The sequence below is a fragment of the Xyrauchen texanus genome, chromosome 50 (assembly GCF_025860055.1).
Source record: "Xyrauchen texanus isolate HMW12.3.18 chromosome 50, RBS_HiC_50CHRs, whole genome shotgun sequence".
NCBI lineage: Eukaryota > Metazoa > Chordata > Actinopteri > Cypriniformes > Catostomidae > Xyrauchen > Xyrauchen texanus.
Genome location: NC_068325.1, coordinates 3999593 through 4023879, shown reverse-complemented (window position 1 = coordinate 4023879; position 24287 = coordinate 3999593). Strand labels below are relative to the sequence as shown.

Here is a 24287-nt window from a genome sequence, read left to right as displayed (position 1 = left end):
TTAGATGAGACACGTACAGAAGTGAGATTTCCACTTCCCTGCTTTGTTTCTTGCCTGCAATTCACTTTCTTTTGAGTGTCTTTGCAGAATGTGCATGTTTTCCCTTAAACACTTTGACAGATGAAAAAAAAAAAATCCAATAAATACACAATCACACGCCTTATCAATGTTTCCTTCTGCGGTTAGGGTATTTTTTTTTACAGGAAATTCGAACCATCGTAGCCTTTAACATCATATACAAAGCTCCAAAATCATATTTTCTTCCTCATTCTATGAACTGAATCCATATACAATCAGAAAAGGATGTCATTGTGTACAATCTGTGGGGTTTTGAAGTTTGAATTCTCGAATACTTAAAACAAGCTAAAAAAAAAATACATACGATATTTCGTTTTTTTTTCAGAGATAGTTTTATATATATATATATATATATATATATATATATATATATATATATATATATATATATATATATATATGTGTGTGTGTATTTTCTTACTTGATTTACTTGTTCATAGTAAAAAAGTGAAAAAATTGACCAGTGCTGAAGAAGTAATCAAAAGTATTTAGATTATGTTACTGACCTTCAGTTATAACGGAAAACATTATAAATGACATTTTACAGTATGCATTCTGTAATCTGTACCGGAATACTTTTTAAAAGTAACTGTCCAACCCTGATAATAAAACAGTAAGTAGACCTTAAACGGGGCACCGTTAGGATTTTTGGGACCCCCAGCATCGCAACCTGTTACAATTATTATTATTTTTTTTTTTGTTGTTGTTATTATTATAATTACATTTACATAAGAGACTCTAAAAATATATGTTTTAATATTTTATGACAGTACATTAATTAAATATGATGCATTTAAAAGAAATATATTTACAGAATAAATGATCATAAACAGTACATATTAGAATGTGTAGATCTAATCATTTAGAGGGACTGAGCTCCTAATCCATATTGCTTGTTAGGTTTTAAATGTTGATTTAAGTCATCTTGGCAAATGAAACCTGATCTTTCCCCCACTACAATCAGAGCATTAGAACAAAGTATCATCTAGAATAATCTAGATCAGAATTTAAATGTATATGCACATTTTCCAGAATGCTCTTTCTTTGGTAATCCAGATCAAGGATTTAAGATACCACATTCAAACAACACTAATATAGAATTTCCAAACTTAAATTAGGATTCTTTCTATATTATTTGAGCAGTTTAAATGAAAGGAACCATCTAAATATCTATAAATTAGTTTACAAAGTGGCCCATTATAGCTAATTGGGGTTCACTAAAATGGACCAGTAACTCTCTCATCAAATAATTTGGTTATTTTACAAATCACAGATTTTTTTTCTTGTAGAGACCATCGTGACATGATTTCATTTAATGTAGATGTTCAATGGTTGCTTATGAAGTGGCACTGGAGGTATTTACTGTTAGAATGGCTTGGTTCTACAGTATAACATCAGCCTCTAGAGGTGAAATAAAGCTATCGCTGACTCTGCATTTTTTTTTATTTGTGCCATGTGACTACACTATGCAAAGAGTCTGACACTTAAAGGTGCACTCATTACATTTTGTCTTTGTGTCATCTTGGACTTACACTGACACCTAGTGGCTTGGATGCCGCATCATTTAAAATCAATAGTTTTCAGTTTCAGATGCCATTATAGAAATTCAGTATTCACAGTCACCCATGATTACTTTAATTAATGAGTGAAAGTGTCAAATAACAGGACGGTTAATGAGATTAAGCTAGTAGTATTCGGCTGGTGTGATTCTAACATGGCCGCCCTCATGTGTGGACCTTGTCCAAATAAGTTTACTGATATGACTGGAGTCTTCATTTTAATGTGAGTGCTCATGATTTCCTACATATAAATCAAAATTACAATTCATGTCTTTAAGAGTTAAACTTTTTAATGAGGAAAAAAATGACTAAATGCACCTTTAAGAAGCTGATTAAAACATAGACAGGGAAAAGACAATGTACAGCATTTATATACAGTACACATTATCATTAAATATAGTCACACTAAAATAAATAAATCTTTAAGACAAGCAACATTTTTAATAGGTGTTTATTAATTCATTTGTTATAACTAATTGCTGCTTATGAGAACTGCATGTTTGCCGACAAGGTGGAGAAGATGCTAACATTAGCTGTTTGAATGGTTAGAACAATGTTACAAAGTCAAGAATGGAAACTGCTCATCTTTTTTGTTAATTCGCTATTTTGAATAAAAAAAAAAAAATTATTTGTGCAGATCCGATGAGTTTCTATTTTCAAGGGTTGAGGGGGTCTAATTTGATGTTACATGAACATAATTTAATGTTCATGTAGATTTTGACTTCCAGTGCCTCTAGAGATAAGGAACAAAGTCTGTTTTATATAATTGCTGGAATACCAAACAATTATGACAAGATGGTCTTCTGTTCATGAATTTCTGCTCATACATTATTTATTAGCCTATATTAAAATGTGTACTTTACAGTGTTTATACTGTAATAAAATTTAGATGTTTGCAAGAGTGCATGTTTTGTTTCCTTTGTGTTTGTGTCATCTGGGAGCATAGACATTTCAAAATAAGAGTCCCTGGTGTATTTCTAGCTTGTTCATAATTAAAAGTCCTGCGTTAAGCACCAAATCTAAAAAGATTGGAGTCATTGTTTACTCTTGTTGCCTCTATGTCTGTGCCCGTTTCCTCACAGTAAGAAAATACTAAGATTTCTTTTTTTTGAACATTCAGTAAATCAACCAATGAATCAGTTTAATGGCAAAATCCAAAATTGTTCAAGCTCTACTTCATAGTGCTTCAAATTAGAAAATTGTCAGTTTAGTTGTTAAGAGTTGCACAGGTTTTGTGGTCGGCAACGAACTGTTTAGGGTAAAGGTTGATTACTGCAGTGACTTGGGTAAGGCAAGAATTTGTTTTTTATATACATTTCCTCAGTAATGATATTTTGTTGGGCAAGGCACCTTTAAGTTTTCAGTTTTTGTTCTATTTGTTTCAATAGAGTCACTTTTTTGTTGTTGAATAACAACATCTACTTTCTCTTGGGCTGGTAAAGCACAAGAATTCTATTTTTATTTCTACAGTATTTTTTCTGCATTCATATCATATGTATTATATCAGATTTTCCTAAACAAAATGCACAGTGGTAGAAGACTAATGCTATTCTTGCTGTACCAAAGCTATAACAAAAGATGAATTCTGTCTTATAAGTTTAAGTACTTGGAAGTATTGGGACACTTAAAATAAAAGCAGCTCATTTAGAATATAAAGCCCAAGTATTGTGTCAAAGGTCCATTGCATTAGATCAGCAATAAATCTCAGCCCTATTGACATCATCAGTGTGACTATGGTAGACAGAGAATGTGGATCTAAATGCAGCTTTTATTCATGAAAACAGGAAAACTCAGGACAAAGAAAAGCAATGGAAACCTAGCACAGAACATAATAACATATGCAAGAACTAACAAAGCAAACAAGAAAACTAAGGGCATAAATACACAAAAGGAACAAACAAGGGAATGAGGAACACCTGGGGAAACAATCAGGGAATCAGAACTAATCAGGGGAAACCAATCATAAAATGAAACTACAAAAGGACTTCAAAAACCAAACAGGAACTAAACTAAACTTCAACATAAGAGCACAAAAACAAAAGACAACAATGAACATGACAGAGCCCCCGCTTTAAGGAGCGGATTCCAGATGCTCCAAAAAAACAAAACAAAAAAATAATTGTCCAAGGGGGAACAAGGGGCAAACAGGCAGTCCAAGGCACAAGGGGCAAACAGGCAGTCCAAGGGGGCACAAGGGGCAAATAGAGCAGTCCACAGGATGGGAACTGGGTCAGGGGGCCTGGGAGGAGGCCACAGGACAGGGACCGGGTCAGGGGGCCTGGGAGGAGGCCACAGGACGGGAACAGGGTCGGGAGGCCTGGGAGGAGGCCACAGGACGGGGACTGGGTCAGGGGGTCTGGGAGGGGGCCACAAGACGGGGACCGGGTCAGGAGGCCTGGGAGGAGGCCACAAGACGGGGACCGGGTCAGGAGGCCTGGGAGGCTCGGGAGGCGGAACCATGGAAGGCAGTGCTGTGAAAGGCGGAGCCCTGGGAGGCTCGGGAGGCGGAGCCCTGGGAGGCAGAGCCCTGGGAGGCGGAGCCCTGGGAGGCTCAGGAGGCAGAGCCCTGGAAGGCGGAGCCCTGGGAGACTCGGGAGGCGGAGCCCTGGGTGCAAAACATACCTGAGTATTCAATTAAAGGGAGGTTCGCCCGGCTCAACTGGAGGAAGATTGCTGCTAGATCCATCTGAGGTTAGTTCTTCTGTGACGAAGGTAGACAGAGAATGTGGATCTAAATGCAGCTTTTATTCATGAAAGCTCAGCACAAAGAAACGCTATGGAAACCTAGCACAGAACAGAATAACATATGCAAGAACAAACAAAGCAAACAAGAAAACTAAGGGCTTAAATACACAAAAGGAACAAACAAGGGAATGAGGAACACCTGGGGAAACAATCAGGGAATGAGAACTAATCAGGGGAAACCAATCATAAAATGAAACTACAAAAGGACTACAAAAACCAAACAGGAAACAGGAACTAAACTAAACTTCAACATAAGAGCACAAAAACAAAAGACAACAATGAACATGACAATCAGACTTTTGGTGAGAGAATGAGTATACAGACCAGTGAATAACAGACTATCAATTTTTGTCTTGACTATATGAGTGTGCCCACAAAACCATAATTGTCATTGAGCTCACAATGATAAAGAGAAAATACAGGATAAAGAGTGCACGGTCAATGACCTGACCAAAGAGAATCCATTCATCTGTTCTTTTATCATTACTTAAGTGCTTTTCAACCTGGTGGCGGATATCCAATAAATCTTTACTCATCTTCTTAATTTCCTTTAGATACTGTTCCCAGAGGCTCAGTGGTGTTGCACTAATTGATTCTTTCTTTGGGAATTCAGTCATGCTGTTCTCATAGACTGTGATCTCAGATCTGTTTGCTGTAGGCAAGAAAAAAGAAACATGCAGAAATTAATTTAATTCAAGGTGAAATGGCTTTTGCAACCCAATTTACTTCAGTAATATGATGTATTTCCAAGTGAAAAAGGATATTCGAGAAAACAAAAACAAGACAAAAACAATGTGGCTGGAGGGGAGGGGCTGAACAATGAGAGGGCTTAAAAAATAAGAGGGCTTGTTGATGTCAGCTGAAATAGTAAAGTCAAGGTAGCAAGGTAGCTCCAAACCTAACTGGAGACCAAATTAACCATACCCCGGACCACCATTTTATGTGATCTCAAGTGCAGTTCACTGGTATCCTTCAAAAATATTGTTTACAATAAAATGAACCAAACTCTGACATCAAAAGGACTCATGCTCACATCAACAGCTTTTGTGAAAACATCCTAATGGACAAAAATATATTTTGCAGCTAAAAAAAGAGTTTTACCTTCAGTTGCAGACATTTGATCACAAGATATGTTGCCCAGACAAACAAGTTTTGCAAGATACTTCAGCACCAAAATCCTGATCCACTTAGGTAACGGTGGATAGTTACTGGAACCACACATGATATTAGTGATGAGAATAGTCTCCAGGAGACTTGCCACCATCAAGGCCAAGCAGAAAGAGAAGAATACATCTAGATTGAAAGAGATTAGATAGTTAGCGAGGTAAAGTTCTAAAGTTCTAAACTTAATATACAGTACACTATGTCCAAGTTGAACAAATTAGCTAAGTATCTAACTGTAAATATTAACTTAGTATTATATTAACTAACTTATGACTAGAAAAAACTTGGTGAAGCTGATTAAAGGTGCTGTAAACTTCTACAAGACTGAGCCATTTAATTAGATTATTTTCAATACACCACCCACCAAGGATAGCATTGAAACCATCATGGAACAGTAGAGCAGTGTGTCTTCTCACAGTTGTCAAGCACAACAAACGCTTGTCGCATGTCCACAGTGACATTTTTTGTGCTGTTTACACAGTCTTGTGCAGTCACAGAGACAGGTGAGATATCTCAGTACACTTATTTCAGTGATATCTTTCAAGGAGAAGGAACATTTTCTGTATACTATTCCATAAAATGTATGTACGTATATGATGAAGCTGGCTGACCAAATACAGTACTCTAAAAAATAAACTAGTATGTGGAAACTGAAGCTTTTGTTTGAACGGAGCAAATCCTTATAGCCATGTTCCAAAATCTACTGGAAAGCCAACCCAGAAGAGTGAAAGCTGTTGTAGTAGCAAAGGGATTGGTTATTAACGCCCTGTTCTCACGAGAAATAACGCATTGGCTGTTTGTGGAAAACATCACAAATGTATTTGCATGCACTTCAGGGTTAAGCACGAACACAGGATCAAACTCTGAGCTGACAGAGAAGGATTATAACTAGTTTGGCACTATCTGGTTTTGTCAACCTGAAACTCTTGAGTTTGTTCAACTAGCTTCCTGAAACAGGCCTCAACTCTCCTGGTACTTTTAGCATGGTAAATGCAACATAAAATGAATAAATGAAAACAAACTTATGAGAGGTAAGGTGTTTCCTGTGGCAGGCAGCAGGTCATTCATTAGCAGCAAGAACACGGTATAACCCAGGATGAGGGTCATCTTAAAAGAAGCACGATCCACACACTGAGGAGGCAGAAGGAAGCTGAACAGATCCACAGAAAGGAGGAAGCAGCTGGGAATCAGGAGGTTCACCACATAAAGTCCAGATCGACGTCTCAAGACAATCTAGTGCACAACAGAGGCATAAAAATCTGCAAGTAAAAACCTTATTTCACAAATGTTAATATAATGATCATGATCTTCCTTAATTTATTAATACAATTTTGATTACAGATGTAACCCTGGTTGTCTGAGGAACATGAGTGAGACATTTCACTAACAGAATAAATGATCATAAACAGTACGAATTATGGGTCTTTTCCACTTCAAGGTACAACTCGAGTCGACTGGACTCTGCTTGCTTTTTGCTCACTGTGGATAGTACCTGGTATTTTTTTTTAGTACCACCTCGGTCGAGGTTTCAAGCGAGCGGAGCCAATACTAAATGTGACGTCAAAACCCTGCAGATCACTGATTGGTCAGAGAGAATCGTCACTACCAGCGTCACTGGATTTTCGACACGTGAAATCAACCCACTAGTTTTAAAGTAAGCTATGGCGATAGCAGTATCATTTGTTCACGTGACTTTCGAATTGTAAAAAGACTTTCGAACTGTAAAAAGCACCTCAATAATCAAGGTGCAGATGTTCTTCTCGTTAGGGACGAACAGAAATTAAAAAGTCTCTCAGGAAGTGTCTCAGCTGTTGACTGCGCACGGCTACCACCGGACCTACCAACAGTGTAGGGAAAAGTATTTTTTTTTTAAAGTGACTACAGAACCATCAAGGTAAGGTGGAAGTGGTTTGACCAAATGGACGCTATCTAGACCTGTTAGCAATGGGAGAGAGAGTGCCCTGGACTCAGTCATGGCTGGAGTCCACAATGGAGGATGGTACGTTAACTCTATACTATTTAGTTGACCAGCTACTGGAAAGCTTGCTTCTAAAACAACCAGGCCAATGTAACTGTTACACTGGTGTAAAATCACCATGCAACACACTGCTTTATGCAGCACAATGATCTAGTAGCTAACAGCTAGCGGTCGTGTTATTGTTTATTGTTTGTGTCGCGTTTAAGATGATGTCATGGCAGTAGAGGCAGTGCAACTATGACGATTAGCCTATAATACCAACCACGTTGAGGCAGCACTTAACAGCAGTGGAAAAGAAAGCTCAGAAAAGTAATGTGAGTAGAGTCGAGTCGAACTGTAACGCGCAGTGGAAAAGTGCCATTAGAATGTGTAGATCTCATCATTTAGTGGGACTGTGCTCCTAAAAAGTCTCTGCATGGCCATCCACAAAGTCCTATGTAAGAACGCCTTTAGACCACTGGCCAATGTAGTGGAGAAGGCTTTGCCTATTTTCTATAATTCTATTCTAAAGTTGGAAGCAAAATTGTACATTTAGAGGTCATTGGGCAGTAACCTCAAGTTATATCCTCTGTACTTTCTTTGCACCTTATGGTGTTATTATGTAGCCTTTAGGGACAGATAAGATACAAATATATTCCAATTGTTATGTAAATGGTGCAATGGGCATAGCTATGAAGGTAAACATCTTTGCTAATTTTTATCAATTTCCAACAAACTCTTACGAACAAATAATAAATAGGCACAGTGGTGAGATGCTTCAATAATCTCCCTCAGAGAACCAAGAAGTTATATTTCAGTCGACCTGCTCAACCTCCTACAATGGGATCACCTAAGAACAGACCAATCTTCAGCATGCTTGGAATGATCCCTATTCTAAGAAACTGCCTCTAATTTTACTTGTAAAAACACTTATTCGGGGAGACTAAGACTGCTGCCACATAAACATGTGTGACAGAGATTCCTGTAAAAAAAAATCTAAGAGGAAGCCATTCCCATCTCCTTCTACTATTCAGTAAGAGAGCCATTGCTTAGACAACACATTACCCCTCACTGGATTGGCAAAACAAAAAGAGCTGGTCAGATTTCTTAAAGCACCTTGTTTTATTCAAATATACCCACAATCCCCATTGTGGATGAAACAAAGACCTTCACCTCAGGACAGGGAAATCTCTGCAAAATTATTATATTTGTTTTAACCAAACAATAATTATACTTGCACCTTCTCATGGTTCAAATGGAGGCTCACAAGGCACCTAAAGAAGCACAAATAAATCCCATGATATAATCATGGGCTTTGAAACCAGATGAATGGTGGTGCATACCCCTTATGAACATGCTCATTATAGGGTGCACTTCCAGATTTATTATCAAATCCCATTTGGAATGACGATACAGCTGACAAATAAACATTTATAGTGGTCAAACATCTTCTGACAATAAGAGAGAAGGTCTCGTACAGACCAGAGAAGCTGAATCTTTCCTGGCACCATAATTCAAATCTCTACCACTTTAAGTCATACAAAGATATTTTAATCTTGCTCTGGCAATCTAAATGTAATTGATCACATTCTGTCCAATGTTTCTGTCCAAACCCATAGGAATGTTGGTTGGACATTTCACTGCAAGTCTCATTGCCACTAATTTAGAAGCATGTGCAGGTTGATGTTCCCCACACTGCCAGCTGTTCCTTTGTGCAGGGTAAGCTTGTGTAAAAGGGGTATTCTTCCCCTGCCCTCCTCATCCAAGAGGCCATTCAAAGTTGCAATGCAGATCTGGCAAGACTTCATTGAACATCGACCTCCATGGCAAAACTGTTAGCCTCCACAAGCTCAGAAGTAGCAAGCTCAACCACATCAATAGCCACAATCACATTGTCACCTTGTAAACTGTCCTGACACACATCCTGCACTGCAATCTTTAGAAAATGCTTACTGCATTGGATGCAGATAAGTGGAGTGGAACGCGCAGCCTTAGCATAGTCAATACCTAGGCACACTTAAAACAGACTGTGTGAATCCCATAAATCAAGAACATGCACAGTCCAATGCAAGGCCTCGATGGAAGTTACACCCTCCTGGCTGACAACTGCATTAAGACTGGTAGGCCCATTAGAAAACAGCATAAGGTGAAACTTAGTAAATAATTTTGCAAAGAAATCTGCTGGGTAAATCTAGTTCTCAACAACAACAAATACCATGCTTAGTGCACAATATGTTATTTTCAGACTTGTTGCCCAGCTAATAAGTGGAAGCTCACCAATTTGGATTGTTCAATCAAGAGTTAAACCCAAAGTTTAGGTTTACCCCACTGCACTGGCTGGTGGCCTTAAGGTGCTATGACAGGGCTTCAAGGATGGCTAACATAATCTCACGGGAAGTCGACATGTTGATACCAAATGTCCCAGTACCCTGACATCGACCCCATTCTGCCGATTTACAGACAATTGGGACATCAGACATATCTGCATCAATTTAAATGTTTTTACCTTTAACAGTGGCGTTACTGACAGTGTGTTGTGTCAACAACCTCAGAGACACAGGTTGTGTAAACATGTGGAAACTAGGAAGTAATCTCAATCACCTAATCAATGATGATCATGATTCAGAGGTTTCATTTTCCCTCTAAGATTACATTTTAACTCCACTGATAGTTAGGTTAAGGGTTGGGGTTTGGGCACATGGTTAATTAAATATGCATTCCTCTTCACTGTATTACAACTTGCTACTAAAAATAAACTTGCCTGACAACTCGCTTTTGGCGCCCCTCTGTGGGCATTTCACCCAAAAAAGTGGAGCTCACACATGCCCATACTTACAACAAAACTTTCAGCTTAGGCCACAGGGAGAAGTGGTTTGAATTGTGGTAAGCACAGACCCTTTTTCAGCAGAATAACATTCGACCTCGGGTGCTTTTCATTTCTAAAATTGTGCATCCTCTTTTCCTTTCCTTATGTCCTAGTGACTACACACCCTCTTAGAAAATGAGTAATGGATGCAAGAAAAGGAAACGTGGATGGAGGAATCAAAGCTATTTGTATTTTAAAATGAAATGTTCTTGCTCACTCAAGCATCACTTTAGTCTTTGTGGAGCTGCATTACCCCAGAGCACTTGTCGTTATGTTGTTGAAACTTGATTAATTCAAATATTCATAATAAATCCAAATGATTCAAGATTCCCAGTTGAAGTATGTGACAATTATGGTTTATTTAAACTGCAAAGGTGAAACAAAAAGTAAAACTGATGAACAAGATGTGAAGGGGGAAGAGAATGTATGCATGCATCAGGTGCTTAGACAAAAAAGTGATCAGCATAAGATGCACCTGTGCTTCCTCACTCAAGCATCCTCAGGAAGCTTCCTCTGTCCTCCATCCTTGCCTACTTGTGGTGTAGAGAGTTGATATGTCTTTTATGATGGCTGAATTTTATCGATTTCTGGGCCACAGGATCAAGGATGGAGGAGCAAGAAAACGAGGATGCACAATTTAATAAATGAGAAGCACCCCTACTGTTGCCGATTCCATAGTGAGATCAGTTTGAGACGTGATGCAGAAATATGTCCCATAGTGACATGTCAAGCAAGTCGACCGAAAGAGAACGTCTAGGTTACGTATGTAACCTCCGTTCCCCGATGGACGGAACGAGACGTTGTGTCAAAGAAGCGACACTAGGGGTCTCTCTTGAGCGCCGATATTCACCTCTGATCTATGAAAAAAGGCCAATGAGAAGTTGGCAGCCGGTATTTGCATGTCCCGCCCCCGGACATACGGGTATTTAGGCGGCGCAAATACAGGAGTTCATTCAGGATTTTTCTGAGGAGCCGGAAATGGTTCGGCCACAACAGTGGCTCGGCTCATCGACATGGCGGGGAAGACACAACGTCTCGTTCCCTCCATCGGGGAACGGAGGTTACATACGCAACCTAGACGTTCCCCTTCTGTCACTCTCTCCATGTTGTGTCAGAGAAGGGACACTAGGGGTCAAATTATAAAAGTGCCATGCGCTGAGCCATGTACGTGAACTGCTGATACAGGAGCGAGCAGGTATTCTTACGTGCAGGATGACCAACTGTATCAGGCTGCACGTACCCTTCCCCAATGCCCCATTCAAGCCATCAGAATCCTTTTCGTTACCCTGCAAGGGGAAACAAGGTGATGGCCGCCAACCTGGGAACGGGCCAGCCTGGCTGGGCCTCTTTTCTCTCTATGTTTCTCGCATACAGCAACTACGGCCGGGGCCCATTGAGGGAAGGGGGTCTTAGCCCTTCTTTCAGGGGGAGAAGACCCTGCGGAGGCATGTTACCGAGTTCTACGGGCTCGAACCTGAGAATACACGGGACGATATTGACTCAACTTGGAGATTGTAAAACCTTGAGAAAGTGTTAGGTGTTGCCCACCCTGCTGCTCTGCAGATGTCTGCTAGGGAGGTGCCCCTGGCCAGTGCCCATGAGGATGCAACACCCCTAGTGGAGTGAGCTCGGACCCGCGGTGATAAGCCAATGAAATGGCGTCGACAACCCAGTGGGCAAGCCTCTGTTTGGAGACAGCGTTCCCTTTCCACTGTCCCCCGAAGCAGACAAAGAGCTGCTCAGAGCATCTAGTGCATCTTAGGATCACGTATGTGTCTGCCGGACCGAAGGAGGGGCTGTCTCGAGGAGCGTGAGGTCCGAGAACCAAGTCCGGGTGGGCCAGTAGGGGGCCACCAGAATGACTTGCTCTTCGTCCTCCCTGACCTTGCATAGCACCTGTGCAAGAAGGCTCACTGGGGGAAATGCGTACTTGCGCAACCCCACGGGCCAGCTGAGTGCCAACGCATCTGCCCCGAGGGGAGCCTCTGTCCGGGCATACCAGAGCGGGCAGTGGGAGGTTTCTTGGGAGGCAAACAGGTCTACCTGGGCCTTGCTGAACCGGTCCTAGATCAGCTGGACCGACTGGGGGTGGAGCCTCCACTCTCCACCGGGCAAGCTTGCCTTGTCTTGACAGCGCGTCCGCTATCGCATTGAGGTTGCCGGGGATGTGAGTGGCGCGCAGTGACTTGAGTCGCTGCTGACTCCAAAGGAGGAGACGACGGGCGAGCTGTGATATGTGGAGGGAGCGTACTCTGCCTTGGCGATTTATGTAGGCTACCACTGTGGTGCTGTCTGCCCTGACTAGGACGTGTTTGTCTCGAATTAATGGGAGAAACTTCCTCAGGGCAAAGAAAACAGCCAGCAGCTCTAGGCAGTTGATATGCCAACGCAGCGGGGCCCGGTTCCAACGGCCTGCGGCTGCGTGCCCGTTGCACACGGCGCCCCAACCCAATTTGGAGGCGTCGGTTGTGACCAGAACGCATCGGGACACCTGCTGCAAGGGTACCCCTGCCCATAGAAAGCAGAGGTCTGTCCAGAGTTTGAGGGTTTGGCGGCAGGCGGTGGTAACTTTCACATTGTGCGTGCCTGAGCACCTGGTCTCTGTGCGCGCATATTAACCCTCACGAGGGGGCCAGGATGAGCCAGTCGTCGAGGTAATTGAGTATGCGTATGCCGGCTTCTCGGAGCGGGGCAAGAGCTGCCTCTGCGACTTTCGTGAAGACGCGAGGGGACAGAGACAGGCCGAAGGGGAGGACGAACCCGGCGTGGCTTCGCTGCGGTGCGGAACAGGTAATGCGGCAGTGAAGCGGCCCGAGGCTCCGGTGCTGAGAATAGGCTCAACTTACCTTGATCCGTGCACCAGGCAGGGGGCGGGTTCGTGACTGAGGAGGAGGTCTGATGTTGGCGTCCTCTGGACTCGTCTGAACCGGCCGGGGAACAGTCGTGGTCTGAAGGCGGGGACACCGCATCCAGGAACCGGGACTGTTGAGGCCTGAAAGCAGAGTGCTGTGAGAATGGCATTTGCGGGCCAGGTGACCCAGAGACAAAAAGGAAATAGCTCTATAGAGTGTACAGAATTTAACAAAAAATTCTCCTTCTGGCCCTCCACCGGGGAACGGAGCGGTCTTATGAGCTATCGTCTCGGTCTCTGGATTGGTCATCTCAGTAGCGCCTGGGAGCCTTCTGGGTCCTCGAGGGGGTCCGTTAGACGAGGGGCGTCCAACTTCTGCGGGGAGCTCGACGCTGGGGCTGAGAGCTGGGCCCACTCTCTTCGTTAGTTGAGGCGGAGCACCACTTTCTTTCTTTCTTTAAAGCCGCAGGAGGACGCCCTCGCGAGCAGACAGGGCATGGTCCCTGGCAGCAGGTTTGCGGCAGGGCAAGATGTGTGAAATTGCCTCCATCTGTTTCTTCACCACTGAGGACTGCTGGGCGGAGTCATCAAGTGGTGTCGCCGAATGGACGGAGCTGGGAGACGGGGGCGTTTTTTTTGTCTGCCTCCTATACTGCGACCAGGTCCTGTCCATTGTTGCGTTTCTGGACCACGGGGGGTGGCCATCGCCTGTTTGAGTGCAGTTCCTGCAGCACGTCAAGAACAGGACAACCCAAGTGCAGATTTGAAGTGCCCTGGCCCGGTGGACTTGCAGGACGGGGCCATGGCGTGCAGGGGGGAGCGGTCTGGGACCGTTCTACCACCGAGGGTAGCGAGAGCGGAGGAGCGAGGAAGCTGGGCTTGCTCAGCTCGTCATGCACGTCCGGGAAGGAACCTGGCTGTGAGCGGCGCACATGCCTGCGGAACCAATTAAGCCCGGGGAAGCATAGCGGACCTCCGTGCGTCAGGCTCGGACTGGGCACAGACCCGAAGGTGGCGGCCCAGGCGAGTTATCCCCATCCGACGCCGCTGTTACGCTCTCCGATGCATCATCATCCAATGCCGGGGAGCTCGAGGGACCGGACGGTAGGCCGTTAAGCGGACCGCACTAATCCCGAGCTCGGGGGAAGCAGGCAAGCGTGCCGGGGAGGCGGGAGGTTTCGAGGGGATTTACCCGGCGAAATCGCCCGTTATTCTGCCCAGATTCGTCTTTCATCGCCCGCGGCGCCTGCCTCAATCCCGTAGGAAGGAGGCGAGGCGCGGGGGGTGGCTGAAATGGCTCTCTCTCTCACTACAAGAGAAAGCAGAGATCGCAACGCTGCCGCGGTTATGTTCTCACACTGAAAACATAACCCATTGGAGAGAATGCTCATCCCGAGCTCGGATGGAAACAAGCAAGCGTGCCGGGGAGGGGGGGGGTTTCGCCCGGCGAAACGGAGCCCGTCATTGTCCCCAGATCGTTTTCATCACCCGCGGCGCCTGCCTCAATCCCATGGGAAGGAGGCGAGGCGCGGGGGGCGGCTGAAGCGGTTTTCTCTCACTACAAGAGAAAGCCTTCGACCGCAATGCTGTTATGGCTATGTTCTCGCACTGAAAACATAGACCATTCATAAAAACGCTGCCTGCGTGTGATCGCAACCCAGGAATGCAAGGCAGTTTTTATGACCGTCAGAGGTGGGGAGAAATCAACCACATCCAGAAACTACACAGGGGCGGAAATATCGTCTTTAAAAAGACGCGTCCTGAGAAGGATGTTCAACGCCACTGTGTTTTGCTCTTTAGAGTGAAATTACTCTTTTAGAATAAATCTTTTGAGTTGTCTGCGCTGTCGAAGCGCCCAGGGGCAAGAATGCACAGCCGTGCACGAAGGAGAAAGCCGCTGTTATGCGCCGTCAAATCCAACAGCATGCAGAGCGTCAGAGGATTAAACAGGAACTTGGTGTGTAACTCGCAGCAGACTGCATGCACGACCATCGGCTCCGAAGAAATTTTCTGAATGAACTCCTGTATTTGCACCGCCTCAATACCCGTATGTCCGGGGGCGGGACATGCAAATACCGGCTGCCAACTTCTCATTGGGCTTTTTTCATAGATCAGAGGTGAATATCGGCGCTCAAGAGAGACCCCTAGTGTCGCTTCTCTGACACAACGTGGAGAGAGCGACAGAAGGGGAACACTGAATTTAATCAAAGATTTTCATAATATTTTTTTATTCCACAAACATGAAAAATGAGTTCATCCCATCCCCCTTCTGGATAGATCTGCACAGGTTTTTCTCCCCGCATGTCAATCAGCTCCCACTCTCCTTTAGTTGTCATTGCTTGAAGAGACTGCTTGTAAATAGCATCCATCGGTTTATAGAAGAAAAGCTGAACATCCTGAACTGTATAGAAAGAGACAAACCATTAAAATACAGTATACTTGGAATTACAAGTAAGCAAACAGGAATATGCATCTTTCAGTTTAGCTCACTCACCATCGTGTTTGTAAGAGTTGAAAGTGTATGTGCAGTTTTGAATATCAAACGGAAAGGTGTATATGTCTAGTCGGCAGGAGCTGATCACACGAAATGGCATTCCATCTATCACTTCACCACTGGACATAACATAGACGTAATATGTTTTTGGTGCTCTGTTTTCATCCATGCTGCAACGAAGGCAGTAAGTAATAGGTTTAAGAAATGTTCTGTTTTTTTTTTTTATTAAATAAATTGCATTTTATCTAAAGTATGTGTGGCATGTCACTTAAAAAAAAAAAAAAACATATCGATATATAATCACGATAAAGAAAATCCACAATAAGCTTTTGAGGAATTTTCGATATTTACTGCGTGTCACTAAAACACAAGCAGTTTGGCTTTCTCAGACTGTGTTTCCACTGGGGCGGACGAAATCCGCTCAAAGACGCTCACAGCGCTAGGAGAGAGCTTGCTCCGCTGCCAATCCTACGATCCACCTTGTGAGCATGACGCTTGGCTTTCATTGGAATTAATTAAAAACGCTCTCAGCTTTGCTCACAACGCGCCAGTGGTAACGTAGGGTCAGACTGGATGAACTTGCTAATGCTAGCTGACTTGCTAATGATTAGGCTACGTCGGACACCAGATTGATTCCATCCGCACCGCAAGACTTCATGACAACGGTTGCGCCCTCTCATCATCTGTAGTGAAGAGCGTGACAGAACAACAGTGATGTGGATAACAGCTCTGATCTTTCTGCGCTGTAATCTTGAATATTGACCTCTAGCAACAAACATGCATCATTTCTACCATGACCCGCTCCGCACGCGTTGCCTCTTTTCTGCACCTTTTAGACCATAATGTTTTTCCCTTCTAAATGTATCTTTATTAATCAGCATGTTACAAGCCTTTAATAATAAACAAATCGATTTCTGTTCTAATTTGTTAAAATTAATTAGATGTCTGGAATAGATAAGGATAGATTAAAATTACTAGTTGGTAGACTAGTCTCTTGCTTTAATAAAAATATACAAATGTTTTTTGCATTTTTTTTTAAACGTTTTCAAAATTTTCTCTCGGGACACCCCTGAACCCACATTCAGCATCATTCACAAGGGCTTCTATGCCCCATACTTGGGTATCTGAATCTAAAAAATTATTAATTTTAATGTAAACATTTCCCATCAAATACTGGACTGCTGTCACTATGCTTCAGAACAAACAGATGATCTTTTAACATTCATTTTCAATTGATAAATGGTAAAAGACGGTAAAATTGGTTAAAGATCCCGCAGACCCCACTGCTTTGGCCGTCTCTGGACCCCCTGTGCAATTTTGTAGAGACTATTTTGACTGTTTAGAATTCAACCATCAACTTTGAAATAAAAAAAAATAAAGTGCAATGTGTAAATTATATTGTGATAAATATCGATATCGAACAATATGAAAAAGATTATCATGATAACAATTTTGGCCATATCGCCCAGCCCTACTTTAAAGAACAAAAAACTATTTGCCAATGTGGTAAGAAAAATTAACTTAATTCAAACTTAATGCACCATCGGCAGTTTATTTTCTTTTTCTTTTAAATATTACTTAATATCTTATGCTATTTTTCTTGTCAAGTAAATATCATCTATATAAATATATCTCTTTTTTTAAAGAATATTTCGATATTTTTACTGGAAAACAATGCAAAAATACAAATAACTTTTTGCAGCATGTTGTCGATTACCACAGAAAATGAGTTTGACATGTTCCACAATTGGCAAAAATGTGGTGCTGGAAATCCACTTACAGTACAATGGAAATGTAAAGGTTATATGTGGTGCATATTCACCTAATCACTAGTCATTGCTCTTATTCAGCTTATATTGCTTTGCAACTTACAATTCATTGATGACAATGTCTGGAATCCAGACCTTCTCTCTTGGAAGTGAGATTCTTTTTGATCCACACTCAACAGGATCCCAGCTCAAACCTTCAATCTGCCACTTCTACAAAAATACGGAATAATTCTATCAGTTCTGTTCCTTAATTAAAGCTGCACTAGTCCTAAAGGGGCTGATTCATGAAAATGGCATCTGTCACACACGAATAGGAATGGTAGACCAGTGACAGACCTAATGACTAAAGAGTTTAATTCCAACACTAATTAAACACACCTACTTGTAATTTATGTATTCCTGAAGACTGTTAGTATGTTTATGATTTGATGTTATGATTGAGCTTCAGGTTTTTTTTGCATAGTCGTGCTATAGTCTTCTTCTATCTGTTGAAGTATTCATAACACAATACATAATTGAATGTTTGAAGAAAGCATGTCAACTGATCTTATAACCACTTAATGACTTTATGACCACTCACAGGTGAAGTGAAAAACGTTGATCATGGGTAGATTAGATGGAAGCGAACAATCAGCTCTCTTAGTCAACGTGTTGAATGCAGTAGAAATGGGCATGAGTAAAGACATGAGCGACTTTGACAAGGGCCAAAATGTTATGGCCAGATGATTAGGACAGAGCATCTCTCGGCTTGTGGGGCGCTCCGGATCAGCAGTGGCGATACCTACTGACAGTGTCAAAAGAGGGACAAACCACAAACTGGTGACAGGGTGTTGGGTGTCCAAGGCTCATTGAAGTGCAAAGGCATCTGGTCCGAAACAATAGAAGGTCTACTGTGGCACAAGTCACAGATAATTTTAATGATGGTTATGGGAGAAATGTGTCACAACACACAGTTCATCAGACCCTGCTGCGTATGGGGCTGCGTAGTCGCAGATCGGTCAGAGTGCAACAAGTGTACCCGCCCCCATTGTAACATTCCTAATGCCCCACATAAGTTGCATAGTCCCCCGTACCCCAAGGGGGGAAAAGACGTACTTACAATGGGAACAGGCCGCACCAGCTGCTTTGCCCTTGTCTCTTCTTTTTTTCCCAAAAAAAAAAAATTCACTTAGCTGGGGCCTAGATGTATTCGCGTTGGAGAAGGCGTTCTTTTCCCACGGGGAAAAGACACTGCAGAGACCACATCCTGCCCAAACAGGAGGTTAACATATGGAGAATACATCATATGGACTTACCAACTGGGAAGTACCACATATGCAAAGAAGCCCCCTTGGTAGGTCCTGCCCAGAAGAGAGGAGCTCTATGAGTGCAGCGACTGGTGGCAGAGCAGGGCTCTGCTCAAGGGAAGACACGGGTTTACCGTCAGGGAAACCATACCTTGGAAAAATACGTCACATGGGGTTACCGACAGGGAACCATCACATATGGAGCACCTATCCCAGTACAGGGGCTGACCTGACAGAGCATACTAACACAAGTACTGGGCCTGGCATCGAATTCCTCTGCCTAATTCGCCTGCCGCAGAGTGCTGAATGAGGAAAGACATCCAGGGTTCACCGGTCCCGGGAACTCACAAGGACGAAAAAAGCACACATTATCCCCTCGGGGAGGAGAATGGAGCTGTGTGCAAGCGGTACACCCGGCCAGCTGCCTGCATACTTACCTGTTCGTACCTGCTAACACACGGGACAAAACTGGCTCAACCCAGAGGTTTTAAAATCTCGCAATGGTATTGGGTTTCGCAAAGCCCGCTGTTCTAGAGATGTCTGTGCCCTGGGCCTGGTATGCCAAAGCGATGGCATCCATGATCCAGTGGGCAATCTTCTGTTTGGAGACAGCCTTCCCCTTCTGCTGTCTCCCAAAACAGACAAAGACCACGCAAAGTGTGTACACAACAACGATAAGGCTGGGTCTGCCTCCTCCCGGGGCAGCACTTGCAGGTTCACAACCTGATCCCTAAAAGGGGTAGTAGGAACCTTGGTCACATAGCCCGACCGGGATCTCAGGATCCCTTGAGAGTATTCCGGACCAAACTCTAGGCACATATCGCTAACAGAGAACACCTGCAGGTCCCCAACCCTCTTGATGGAAGTGAGCGCAGTCAGGAGGGCCATTTTCAATGAGAGGGCCTTTAGCTCGACTGACTCCAGGGGCTCAAACGGGGCTCTCTGTAGGCCCAGAAGGACCACAGAGAGATTACATGAGGCTGGTGGTAGCCCACTTAGGTCTTCCGCGTCCCCTCCAGGGGCCAGATGTGGAGGTTCCAGAGGTCTGGGCTCGGGTGCCAAATCGTGCCTCGTCCCTGACAAAGGAAATTCGTCCACAGGAGAATTAGCCAGGGAGGGGCTGTCACTAGGAGCGTGAGCTCTGAGAACCAACCTACCTACACAACTCGTTCTTTGTCCTCCCTGACCTTGCACAAAGTTTGTGCAAGCAGGCTCACTGGAGAAAAGCATACTTGCGCAGAACCCGGGGTCAGCTGTCTGCCAAGGCATTCGTGCCGAGGGGGCCTCTGCCGGGGAGTACCATAGCGGGCAATGGGAGGTTCCTGGGAAGAAAACAGGTCTACCCAAGTTTCTCCGAATCGACTGGATGGAGTCTCCACTCTCCCCTGATCGTCACTTGTCACGACAGTGCATCCGCTGCGTAACTGAGTTCACCCGGGATGTGAGTGGCCCGCAATGACTTCAGTTGCTGCTGACTCCAAAGGAGGAGATTGTGGGTGAGTTGTGTTATGCGACATGAGCATAAACTGCCTTGGCGATTTATATATGCTACTGTTGCCGTGTTGTCCATCCGGACCAACACATGCTTGTCCTGGATCAATGGCCGAAGCCTCCACAGAGCCAGCAATACCACCAGCAACTGGCAGTTGATATGCCAATGCAGTCCTGTCCAGGAGCCCAAGGCTGCGTGCCCATTGCAAATGGCGCGGTTGACAACGACATGCCTGGACACTGGTTCTAGGGGAACCCCAGCCCGTAGAAATGCAAGGTCCGTTGAAGGGCTGAACGTGTGGCGACAGATCGGTGTGATAGCCACGCTATGCATACTGCGGTGCCATGCCCGTCTCGGAACTCGAGTCTGAAGTTAGTGCTGAAGCGGTCTCATATGCTTCAACCTGTGGGGCGTAACTGCCGCCGAGGACGCCATATGCCCCAGGAGCCTCTGAAATTGTTTCAGTGGGACCGCTGTTCTTCCCCTGGATTACATCAGGCAATTCAGCACCGACTGAGCACATTCGCTCATGACCGGGTCCAACTCCATCCCGAGAAAAGAGATGCTCTGCACCAGGGAGAGCTTGCTCTTTACCCAGTTGACCTAAAGCCCCAATCGGTTGAGGTGTCCGAGCACCAGGTCCCTGTTCGCACACAAAAGATCTCGAGAGAGTGCTAGAATCAGCCAATCAGCAGGGTAAGGGCTGCCTCTGTGACTTTTGTAAGGACCGAAGGAATGGTCTGTGTCGAGGCAAAATCGAGACATGAAAGTACACATTCTTCATGTCTATGCCGCAAAACAATCTTGACACATGACAGAATACCCTTCTGCATCAGCATTTAGAACAGGAGCCTGTGTAGGGCCCGATTCAAAGCTTGCAGGTCCAAGATTGGCCGCAACTCACCACCTTTCTTTGGTATGAAGTAGGGGCTGTAGAACTCCTTCATAATCTTGGCTGGAGGGACAGGCTCTATCACATCCTTCTGTTGAAGGACTGTGATTTACAAACAAAGAACATCAGCATCCTCACCTCCAACCGAGGTGAAACGGATGCCGTTGAACCTGGGCGGGTGCCTGTTGAATTGAATTGTGTAGCGGAGTTGGAATGGAATGGCAGTGGATTTCTCAACACCGCTCGGCTCCAAAGAACAAATCTGAATGAGTGGTTGCAACCTGTCTCCTTTTATACCCGTATGTCTGGGGGAGTGGCATGAAAATTCCACTCGCCAATTCTCACCGGCCTTTTCTTAAATAACAGAGGTGTTTGGGGCTCCCAACGCGACCCCTAGTGTCGCTACATCGACACTACTTTGAGTGAGTGACAGATGGGGAACTACAAATAGCGACGCTACTAACTTAACTACATTTTTCAGTAGCTTGACAGTACCTCAGCTGCTTTTAAAACAGTGTAGCTTTTAAAGTAGTGAGCTACATTTTCCAGCACATAGCGGTAGGGCGCAACCAAACGCTATATTATGTTTTGGTCAGATTATAACTTATAGCCTTCTTTATTGCGTAAAAGCCAAAATTGTACCGGGAAAATGTATGACAAATGCAGTGAATACTGGATGCTGCTCAGAATTGGGCAGCTTCTGTCTTCTTCATTTGTAACATCAGATCAAAAACATAAACTGTGCATTACCGCCTTCCTGTTGTGTCGCTAGGTCGAGCCTTTAATGATTTTGGTCTAGACCTGAAAGTGTTTTTTTCTGAATTGCTGACGTTTGAGTGGAACTGAAGCAGTGAGTTAAGTAACTGTTGGTTAGTGCAGCTGTTACCTGCAAATTTAATGATATTCATCTGGTGTTTGGAACTTTACACGTGCCAGGTTTTCACATGAGTGTTGCGTGAACCATTACAAAACCACTTGCTTGATGCGCTCGGCTCTATCATACTGTATCTCTGGAGCATACGTGTGATCTGGGCTTTCCTAGTTATCTTTCTGGCAGTGCTTTCCAAACATCTCATATGGCTCTACAGCACTCACAAGATAAAGGCTAAAGACTAGTTTCTGTAACCCAACCATAGTAATAAGGAGCCATCCATGGTCCTAACTGCATATGGTATTGCACTGTAAATACAGTATAAGGGCAAGTAAATAAAGGGCTTTAAAATCTGGACCTCCAAGACTTATCAACAGATTATGGATAAAGTTTTCCCCTTGTGTAATACAGTATATGCTGTGTTTGAGTGATGTTTAATAAATAAACTGGCCTTGTTTGACTTCAAACATAACAATATCTGTAATGGAATATGTCTACTCAAGGGTAGAGTCAGAAAATGATTCTAGTCTCATAACTAATCTCATAGATATAAGGTGTTAAATACTTTTTAGTTTGATTTCATATAGCACCGTAAATTTAAAAACTTTATGTGTAAAATTTTTAATCACTATGCAGAGTCACTACGCCACCAGAGGACTTTGGGAATTGGTCATGCGAAATTGGGGAGATAAAGGGAAGAAAGAAAAAAACCAACACTAAAACACTGTCACAGCAAGCTACATTTTTTTTGTTTTGTTTTTGTGGCCATTGTGAGAAACTTTAGCTAGTGAGGTCATAATAATACTTTAAATCCAGAGATGCATTGTATCCAATATTTACATTGAAGCTACAAAAAATAAAGAAAATTTAGAAATGCTGCTTCAAGCACAAATTTAATGACACAAATACAGGTGAGTAATGCTAGTCATTATTTTAATTTGATTAACTAGCCTGCTATATTGCACACTATATAGAATGTCTATTGTTGTCTTAATTATAACGAAGATGATGATTAATTATTTTAATATTATTTTTATTATTTTGAAAGTAACATTGTAATAAAACAATTGCCTCATTGAGTAACTTCAAAGTAACTAGCTACTTTTTGAAAGGAGCTTGAGATGTAGCTGACTACTTTCTCAAAAAGGTAGCTTTACTGAAGCTTAACTACTTAAAATTATGAGTAGCTTGTAGCTTGTCAAACTACAGTTTCAAAGTAGCTTCCCCAACACTGGCTTGGAGCTAAACTCTGCAGTATGGTGGCCTTCCTGGACCGGACACGACTATGATGTGTTTGAATTTGTTGTAAGTACATGAAATAAGTGGGATTCTCACCAGCTTCAACCACAGATATGTTTCCAACACCTGTGATTTTTCATCCTGAAAGGGAAAATACATGCAAGTCTCTGTAATATACTGTTTGACAATACAGCCTTAGTAAATTTTAACCAAACATTTTCAGATTTTAAATCAACACATTGGATTGCTTACCACTCCTAAAATTCCATAAAGAGTTAAGTCAACACTGACGTTGGTTGGAGTTTGCAGACGTATAACTGGTCTTGCATCACTGTAGCTGAGAACTTCTTCTCTCATAGAACGAAGGAGAGATTTTGTTGTGGGTTGTGAACAGTTTAATGTCTCTACAGATCCTAGCAACACAGCTGAAAGTGCAAAGCCCAAATATAGGATATAATTGTATTACTTTAAAAGTCACAGATTTTTCACTTTGTTAGAGTGAGAATGGCTGAAACTACAATTAATTGAATTAAATTAATGTAATAGGTAATTTGGATGTGAAAATCTTTTATACACTGATGAGCCAAAACACGACTGGGTCAGAGCATCTCTAGAATGGCAAGTTTAGTGGGGTGCTCCCAATTAGCAGTGGTGTGTACCTACTGACAGAGGTCCGAGGAGGGACAAACCACAGAGTTTGGTTTAATTTCCTTGGCCTTGGGCGCCCAACAGAGTGACAGTTGGGCGCCCAAGGCTCATTGATGCGCAAGGGCACTGAAGGATATTTGGTCTGGTCTGAACCGACAGAAGGCTAAAGTCACAAAGTGGCAAAAGTCACAGAAAATGTTAATGATGCTAATGGAAAGAATATGTCACAACACACAGTGCATCGCATCCTGCTGCTTATGGGGCTGGGTAGCCCCTGATCCCTGTTGACCATCGGAAGCATCTACAAGGGGCACCCGAGCATTGGAACTGGACCTTGGAGCAGTGGAAGAAAGTTGCCTGATCCGATAAATCACGT

General features: G+C 43.4%; 1 protein-coding gene across 1 annotated transcript; it reads right to left on the bottom strand.

The window, feature by feature from the left end:
- Positions 1-4529: 4529 nt before the first annotated feature.
- Positions 4530-23620, bottom strand: LOC127640963 (5-hydroxytryptamine receptor 3A-like). Its single transcript, XM_052123706.1, is given in 8 exon segments — positions 4530-5034; positions 5484-5675; positions 6569-6779; positions 15461-15621; positions 15715-15884; positions 17587-17693; positions 23360-23428; positions 23474-23620. Coding segments are annotated over 8 exon segments (1368 nt in total). The 3' UTR covers positions 4530-4723.
- Positions 23621-24287: the final 667 nt, after the last annotated feature.